The sequence below is a fragment of the Schistocerca piceifrons genome, chromosome 1 (genome assembly GCF_021461385.2).
Source record: "Schistocerca piceifrons isolate TAMUIC-IGC-003096 chromosome 1, iqSchPice1.1, whole genome shotgun sequence".
Taxonomy (NCBI): Eukaryota; Metazoa; Arthropoda; class Insecta; order Orthoptera; family Acrididae; genus Schistocerca; species Schistocerca piceifrons.
This window is the reverse complement of record NC_060138.1, coordinates 718,487,319-718,496,869: the sequence shown is the minus strand read 5'-3', so window position 1 is coordinate 718,496,869 and position 9,551 is coordinate 718,487,319. Positions and strand designations below refer to the sequence as shown.

Sequence of the window (9,551 nt, the reverse complement as noted above, 5' to 3'; positions counted from 1 at the left end):
CAAGATCCTCTCATAGCCATCAGCTGACCTTGATACAAGATTATTGGCTTCAGTCCATAGTGTAAGAAGACAGCCAATTTTATGTATGGAAAAATGGATGATTATGTAATTTACTGTTAACTCACCACACAAACTCACAATTACTAGCAACAACTCTTTTGAAAAAAAGATATAAATTTCTAGCCTACCATCCAGTGAGTCAAATGATGAGCCCATACAATGCAGTGCCCTTCACGCCAAAGGTTTAAGGTGGGTCTTCTGCTGATACACTTCAATGAAGCTAATGATTGTTCTACTGTACTCTTCGGCACATGAGGCATTAAAGTAACAGTTGAAAAATAAAAAGGGAATCTTTTTCATTATTTATTATGATAGTTCTCTCAGAGAAAGCTCATTCTGCTACATGTTATTAACATTCTCATTCTTTGGTTATAAAGCAAAATTAATATAAATAAATAAATAAATAAAACCAAATCTTTACAATAACATTTCAAAATATACATATTCCATAGACAAACGTTCAAGATACAAAAGACAGCAATTAAACAATTACACGAAGCTCATTTTCATTTCTCTCTGTGTGGATGCACACATTTGGCAAGAGTACACAGAATTAGTATTTCATGAGCTGAATACAGCTCTTACATAAAAATTTCCTCTTGTTGTATTAACAAGATAAATGGGAAACATACCATTCATTCATTCATACGTACGTACATACATACAAATCTTTCATATTTCTGGTATCAGAAAATGCTCACTCACATATGACTTCTCATAAAATATTTGACAGGCCTATCTATTAATGTAAAATCTAGAATCTGCTGTACAAAATCTCAAACAAAAGATAAAATACATCTACTAGTACCTAAAGAGAAAGAAAACACTTTCAATATTGCACAAAACTGCAAATCACTATTTTAATGTGATTATTTCAAAATCTCTCCTGTACAAAGGTTCTGTATATTGGGCCTTTAGTAGTTGGTGACTGGGAGGAGGAAACTGAGGGCTGCTCTTGACTTGCCATCATTGATGCTACTCAAAATCTGAATAGTCTGATGCAACAACAGAGCACCAAATGAAATTTATTTACTTACTTGGCAGATCACAGCTGTTCTGTACTTGTCATACTAAGCAGTATTGGCTCACTGAATTATAATCAGTATGCTAATGTTAGTCTAACAGTAATTAATCTTTGTTACCTGGAAAAAAGCTAAAACTTCTTCGCAGAGTCATAAACGAAACTCTTTCAAGAAGAAATCACCTTTCGTAATCACAATTTTCACACACATCAACATGTATTTTTGTGTTAACAATTTTCATATAAAATCTTAAGCTTTACATCCAAACTTTGCAAGATCTCACGATCAAGGTTCTATGATACAAAAAGCAGGAAACAAAAACATCACAGATCAGTAAAACAATTATTGTTTTATAAAAAGCAATAAAATATAAACATATGCAAATATTAGCAACTTGTACACATTGTATGAAACAAATAGAAAACATTTTACTTGCTTATCTCAAAAATGTTCTTTAAAACTATATTACCAAACAATAAACAACAATACCTATGTAACAGCACTCAAGACCAACAAAAAAATGAAACAAACGTTGAGACAAATTCATCCTAAGGAGCCATAGACACCTTATATAGCTTTATCTCAAACAATGATTTGGGCACGGGCTATAAATAAAGCAATCTCATCAGCTTTACAACATATCAAACACAGAACAACTGTCATTCTGTAAGGCAATTACAAAGATTGCATCACTGTTAAATCCAACCCTTGCCCATAGTAACAGAACACTGTCTGTAGTCAGCGTTACAGACAAATCACAACAACTGTTTGGAGAAAAGTGTTCTGTTTAGACTATATTTTTCTCTAATGAGCTTTAGTGGTGTCTTTCCATGTTAAGATAAAGCTCACATTTCACCAGACTCTCAATCAGTTATAGCCACTTGCCAGACAATCAGGTGACTTCGCTCACCTCGTACTTCTGTATCAGAATCAGGAGGATTTACTGCTGGTTCACTACCCTCTCCTTCACCATCCTCTTCTTCACCATCACCTACAATAATAATAATAATAATAATAATAATAATAATAATAATAATAATAATAATAACAACAACACAGTGAACTGCAGTAAAATAATATCTGATGGCTTGAGTACTGCACACAATGAAAGACATTGTAAGCAACAGAACAACAGCTTTAGTAATAGAAGCTAAGATATAAAATGAAATCCTTGTGAATGAAAGATGGAAACTTTGACAAGCGTAATCACAAACACACAACACAATTTAATCAAATTTTGCCTTCAGGATACCAATGAAATGCACAATTCTAGAGCATGAAAGTAATTCACCATAAATTCAATGAGACATGCACAGCTATGTGGAAAGCATATCCAGAAAATTAAAGAAATATTTGGAGGGGATAAAAAAGGACACAGCTTTATGGGCATCAAGAGTGCAGCTGGCAAGTTAGTGCTAAACAAAGGAGATTGAAATGTGGGAGGACTATGTAGATGGGCAGTAAAAGGAAATAAACCTGAAGAAAATATCATCAAAGAAGAAGCGGATGAAAAGGATATTGGGGATGAGATACTACAAGAATAATTTGAGACAGAAATGAAATATCTAAGCTGAAACAAGGCACCTGCTGTAGATAATTCTCATTTGGAATTACTAACATCTTTGAGAGAGCCAACCATGACAAAGCTGTTCAACCTGGTATGCAGGATGTATGAGACATTAACATTGTCTCTGTTGAACACTCATTGTCCAGGACAACATACTGGGTTCTGTTACTTCAGAAATGTTACTCATATCTGTGAACCTATTCTGTATGCAGTGGGGCACCGCGTCACATGCTTTCCAGAGATATAGGAATATGCAATCTGTCCATTGTCCTTTATCCACAGTTTGGAGGATATTGTGTAAGAAAATGGCAAGCTGATTTCTGCACTAGTGATGCTTTTCATAAAAGCTTTTCTGTATCAAGGAAATTTATGATATTCGACCCAAGAATACGTCCAAGAATTCAGCAACAACACAATGTTAAGGATAATGATCTGTAATTTTGTGGGCCTATGGGAGTCACCTGCACTTTTTCCTAGTCACTTGAGACTTTGCATTGGGCACGAGATTATGCAAGCTAAATAAGGGACCAAAGCTGAAGAATATTCTCTGTAAAACTGAACCTGGATTCCATATGGATCTGGCAACATATTTATTTTTGACTCTTCCAACAGCTTCTCAGTGCCAGGTATGCCTATTTCTACACCCTCTACGCAAGTCTGTGTGATGGTCAAATGATATCTGTGGATACTCCTGCGTGCGTGATTTTTTAAACAAAACTTCAGTTTTCTGTTTGAGGTCTTCTATTGCCACACCAAATTGGCTGACAAATGATTAGATAGATGCCTTCAACCCCCTTTAGACAGAACCAGAATTTTCTCTGGTGCTCAGCAAGCTCTTTTGTTAAGCTATGATCACAAAAGTTGTACATTTCGCACATCAAACTTTTTATAGCCACATGTTCTTTCTTCAACTGAGAGCCCAACAATCTCCGTTTCCTCAGCATTTTCATAAAGTTTGTTACTAAGCCATGGGTCTTTCCTGCCTTACTCCAATCACTCATAATATAGCTCTTCAGAGTGCAATTTACAACCAGTTTAAACTTTGCCCACAATTCCTCTATGTCAATCATGTCATAACCAAATGATGTCCATTGTCTACATAGGAGGCTAACAACTGCTGATCTGCTCTTCTCACCATAAAAACTCTCTGAGCCCCTTGACAGATTTATTAACTTTGGTAACAATCATAACTATATACTGTGATCACTAACCCTGTCTCTACACTGACACTATTGATAAGGTGAGGCCTGTTTCCAGCTACAAGGTCTAAAATATTTCCACTGCATGTGGTTTGTTGAACTAGCTGCTCAAGACAATTTTCTGAAAATTGTGTTCACAACTACTTCACAAGACTGACTGTCTATACCACCTCCAATGAATCCACATACATCCCAGTCTTTATTTTGTAAGTTCAAGTCACCTCTAACTAATATTTAACGATCAGGATGCTTCCACACTACTGAGTGTAGACTTTGATTTGTCTGATAGCACTTGCCCTCACATCATACAAATCTTTCAAGCCACCTCCGCTGTCTTTACCCCTCTATTAAACCCAAAACAAACAATGTTGCAAATGTTCTACCTTTTTCTACTTGCAACTACTTTATAATTCTTCAACAGAATTCATATGATGCAAGAATGCAAAATCCAATATATACAGCGTTATTACAAATGATTGAAGCGATTTCACAGCTCTACAATAACTTTATTATTTGAGATATTTTCACAATGCTTTGCACACACATACAAAAACTCAAAAAGTTTTTTTAGGCATTCACAAATGTTCGATATGTGCCCCTTTAGTGATTCGGCAGACATCAAGCCGATAATCAAGTTCCTCCCACACTCGGCGCAGCATGTCCCCATCAATGAGTTCGAAAGCATCGTTGATGCGAGCTCACAGTTCTGGCATGTTTCTTGGTAGGGGAGGTTTAAACACTGAATCTTTCACATAACCCCACAGAAAGAAATCGCATGGGGTTAAGTCGGGAGAGCGTGGAGACCATGACATGAATTGCTGATCATGATCTCCACCACGACTGATCCATCGGTTTTCCAATCTCCTGTTTAAGAAATGCCGAACATCATGATGGAAGTGCGGTGGAGCACCATCCTGTTGAAAGATGAAGTCGGCGCTGTCGGTCTCCAGTTGTGGCATGAGCCAATTTTCCAGCATGTCCAGATACACGTGTCCTGTAACGTTTTTTTCGCAGAAGAAAAAGGGGCCATAAACTTTAAACCATGAGATTGCACAATAACTTTTGGTGAACTGCAAATTCGCTGCACGAATGCGTGAGGATTCTCTACCGCCCAAATTCGCACATTGTGTCTGTTCACTTCACCATTAAGAAAAAATGTTGCTTCATCACTGAAAACAAGTTTCGCACTGAATGCATCCTCTTCCATGAGCTGTTGCAACCGCGCCGAAAATTCAAAGCGTTTGACTTTGTCATCGGGTGTCAGGGCTTGTAGCAGTTGTAAACGGTAAGGCTTCTGCTTTAGCCTTTTCCGTAAGATTTTCCAAACCGTCGGCTGTGGTATGTTTAGCTCCATGCTCGCTTTATTCGTCGACTTCCGCGGGCTACGCGTGAAACTTGCCCACACGCGTTCAACCGTTTCTTCGCTCACTGCAAGCCGACCCGTTGATTTCCCCTTACAGAAGCATCCAGAAGCTTTAAACTGTGCATACCATCGCCGAATGGAGTTAGCAGTTGGTGGAGCTTTGTTGAACTTTGTCCTGAAGTGTCATTGCACTGTTATGACTGACTGATGCGAGTGCATTTCAAGCACGACATACGCTTTCTCGGCTCCTGTCGCCATTTTGTCTCACTGCGCTCTCGAGCGCTCTGGTGGCAGAAACCTGAAGTGCGGCTTCAGCCGAACAAAACTTTATGAGTTTTTCTACGTATCTGTAGTGTGTCGTGACCATATGTCAATGAATGGAGCTACAGTGAATTTATGAAATCACTTCAATCATTTGTAACAGCCCTGTAGCTGTGGGATGAACACTACAACTTCAAATAAAGAAGTGGCTAAATGTTATGTTTCTAAATGACCCACATCACTTGACAGTTACTCTTCTTTCTTTCTTTGTCTGGGTCATCTAAGGACCACACACCAATCTCAATGCTTCCTTCTTTGTTGTTCTTTCTTTTTCCTCCAGTGTTCTTTCATCTTTTCACTATGAACCCTATTTCTCTCCCCGGACCATTTTGACTCTGTCTTCTTCTCCCTGTTGCCTTGGTGGAATCCTTCCATTTTTAACATTTTCCTCTTGAAAATCTCTCTCTCTGTTGCATCTTTTTCACTTATGTTGCTTCTTTCCAAATCTTTTCTAAATTCTTGAATCCAGGCTATTGTTGACTTCTTGTTCCAAAGATATTTAAAAATCTGTTCGGTTAACCTGTTGCTGTTCATTCTGTATAACTGTCCAAAAAATAGCAGTCGCCTCTTTCATAGCGTTTCATTTACGCTTTCTATGTTGCGATAAACTACTTCATTGTTTCTTAATTTCCGTACCTCTGTATTTTTTGGCAGCCCAAATATTTTTCAAATGATTTTTCTTTTTAGGACTTCAAGTTTGAGTAATTTGTAGTTCAGTACTAAACATTCACTTGCATAAAAACATTCTGGTTTTACTACTATGGTGTAGTGCTGTATATTCAAATTTTTAAACAGACACCTTTTGTTGTAGACATACCTAATTACTCCGTAAGCGCTCTCCATTTTATGTACTCTTTCTTCTACAGAGAATTTTTCTAAGTCATTTTCTTGGACAATTTCTCCAAAATATTTAAATTTATTTACCCTCTTTATCTGGCCAATATCTGTTGCTAGGGATTCTGGAGCATTTTTTATATTTGTCATAACTTTTGTTTTTCTACAGATATTCTTAAACTTGTTTTGTTTGCTATTTCTTCTAAGAGATTGATTTGCATTCCAGCATTTGTTAGGTTTTCAGAAAGAATGGCAAAAATCATCCACAAAAGCTAAACAGTGAATTTCAATACCTTTGTTTTTAGTTCCTAGTCCGATTGGTGACAGCTTCTGTTCTTTTAGCTTCTGTTTCCATTTTCTCTAGTACACAGTTAAAGAGGTGCGGAGACAGGCCATCACCTTGCCTTACACCTGTTTTTATGTTGAATGCCTTCGATATTTCACCCCGAAACTTTACTTTTGATATGGTGTCTGTGAGCATTTCACGAATAAGGTTTGCTAATTGAAATTTGATTCCAAATTGACAGTTACTAGTTTTATTAGCAAGTTTATTTTTGTATGCTCAGTTCACAACTACTTACTTAAAGTTTGTAGGAGGTTGTTCACACTTCCACATATGCGCTGCTTCCCTCGGGGCCTACATTTTAATAGCCAGTCAGTTTGTGTGTGGCACTCGCAGAGTTCCATCCCGGCACCATGCCATCCTAGTGTGGCTTTAGGTGAGGTACTGTTATTTACTCTATACTTATCCCAACACCACTACCTTTAAAGTGCATTTTACAATCTTTTTTCTCTCATCCCATTTATTCATAGGTTCCAGTTTCATGCCACATTTTTTAATTCCACGACTATTGCTTTTTGCAAAATTTCCCAAGAAGGGTTGGGATCAGACAAAGTGGTTTGACTAATTAACATATGCACTCAGTCTTCCGGACACTATTTGGCTCTGCCATATGGCCTTTATGTAAAATTGTTAATGGTCTTTCTTCTTCTCACTCAGATTTGTATCTAATGATGTAAATTAAAATTACAAAACTGGTCACACCTTTAATAAAGGTTTTACAACAGCTGCAACAGTTTCTATTCAATGTGGTAAAGTTTGGCTATGGATGCCCATCCAGTAAACTTATGTTCAAGAATAATAACAATTTACAAACAATACTGTGATTTGTTTTTCATTTTTGAAGAATAAAATTCAAATACTGAATTTTTTAGATCACAGTTCCCTCTTAGTCAGATCTGAAAATTTAAAACCACTAAATGAAAACTGCAGTAACACCTAAGCAAAAAGTGCATCAAACACCACTACTATTTGACTATCATGCACTATTTATTCTTGCAATATTATAAATACACCATCTGAAGACTTCTGAGTGAACTACATGAATGAAAAAGCAGTAGATGTCTGCAAAATTACAGACAACAGAATCAAGCCCAGATGAAGTACCAAATGGTACCTTCATAAGAAGAAAAAAGTTTAATAAACTCACAGATGACTTTTTAATTTTTTTCCTGTATATTGTTTTTAATGGATACAGAAGAAAACTTTTAAGAGAGATAAAAAAATTCTGTTAAAACATTTAAAAATCAGACACTCTCTACAGCTAGAGTCATAAGCAGAAACCTGCACCACAAATGAAAGAGCATTTTATTTGTTATTTGGGAAAAAATCTTACTTTATGAATTTCTTGGCAAGCTTACACATTTGAAACAGATAGAAGTCAGCACAGACATAAAATTCTGTAGTTACCTGCATTTTCAAATGGTGCTCACTTACATAACTACAGTTCTACACACATTTTTTTCCAGACACGTTGTTTACTCTCTTAATGTACCTTCCATTCATCCTATGCCTCATGTCACAGCCACTCCCCTCAATTCTTTGCCATTTCTTCCAAAAATTCTACGTAGCCCATTCCACCATTCTTCTGTTCAGTCAGTCCAATTTACTGCCCCATTCTGCAGGATTTGATCTTCACTTAATATTTTATTTTTCTGTCATTTACTAGTAAGTTCCACATGAGCAGAATAGGATACTTATTGCCCTTTTAGTATTTTCCATGCACCCTCATCAATAAGTACATTATTTTTTACCTGTACTAATATTTATTGATTAATTTGTTTGTATTTGTAACACATTGTGAGATCAGATAGTGAGCTTTTTTAAGTACCTCTGTGATCATACAATAATGAAGCTGACTTTTTGCTAGTTTGCTATGAGTAGCCGATTATATAAATGAATGCCCCTTGTAATAAATGAACTTCTGAAATGTTAAGAATTCTTGGCCAGTAGGAAAACCACATTTCACTTGGGACAATATTAAGGCTTTATGTGAGCCCAAGTTGAAAGTAATACCTCCAAATTTTCTATTCTGTTCTCAAGATCAGTTGAGGTATTACATGTCATGCACATTACTTGGTCGTCATTCCCACTTTGCTGCCCCCTCTGTGGGTAAAGTGCTCCAAATGGTAGCATGTAGCATGGCAATGTCTACCAAAACAATGTCAGTGAACGGCGGGATCCTCTGAATACTGAAAGCATTAATTCAAAGAATTTGTCCATACATGAAGCACCCCTCTCCCACTTCAGCAAGACAATACCAACCCCACATATAAATGCTGCAACATCTGAAACAATCAGATACCTTCAGTTTGCTGTCGTCAATCATCCTCAATACAGCCCAAACTTGGACCCCATCTGATTTTGATCTGTCTCCAAAACTTAAAAAAAAAACTCCTTCAAGGACTTTGATAGTGAAGGAAGGAGATGTGAGGTTGTGGCTTCATCAACAAAGTCAAACACTGTACAGTGATGTTATCAACAAACTGATTTCTTGTTGTGAGAAATTTGGAAAGCTCTTAGAGTTTTCACATAAAAATTTGGAGGCATCACTTTTCACAACATCCTCGCATCAAGTTGAAAAAATATTGTGCCAAATGTCACAGTAATCCCATCTTTGACAAAATAACTCCTTGGTCATCCATTTAGACTAGGAGGAATGATAAAAAATAACTGAAAATAAAGGAAGAAATAACTCATATGAGAGCATCCTGTCAAGCTGCAAATGTTAATGCAAAAGTTTCCAAATTTTCTCTGATGATTAATGTATTTACTAATAGTATGAGTATTGTGAAAAGGATAGTTGCTACTCATCAAACAACGGAGATGCTGAGTCACAGAAAGG

The 9,551-nt window shown here is 36.7% G+C and overlaps 1 protein-coding gene across 13 annotated transcripts in view; it reads right to left on the bottom strand.

Annotated features, from left to right (window-relative positions):
- Positions 1–380: 380 nt before the first annotated feature.
- The window catches only part of LOC124711044 (C-Jun-amino-terminal kinase-interacting protein 4), a 265,595-nt gene continuing 256,424 nt past the window's right edge, over positions 381–9,551 (bottom strand). For 12 of the 13 annotated variants that reach the window (XM_047241012.1, XM_047240972.1, XM_047240971.1 and 9 more), the window contains one exon: positions 381–2,073. In XM_047241012.1, coding sequence (XP_047096968.1) covers positions 1,946–2,073 — 128 coding nt within the window. In that variant the 3' untranslated portion in view covers positions 381–1,945. The remainder of the gene's footprint in view (positions 2,074–9,551) is intronic. The other variant, XM_047241003.1, reaches the window with a different exon arrangement.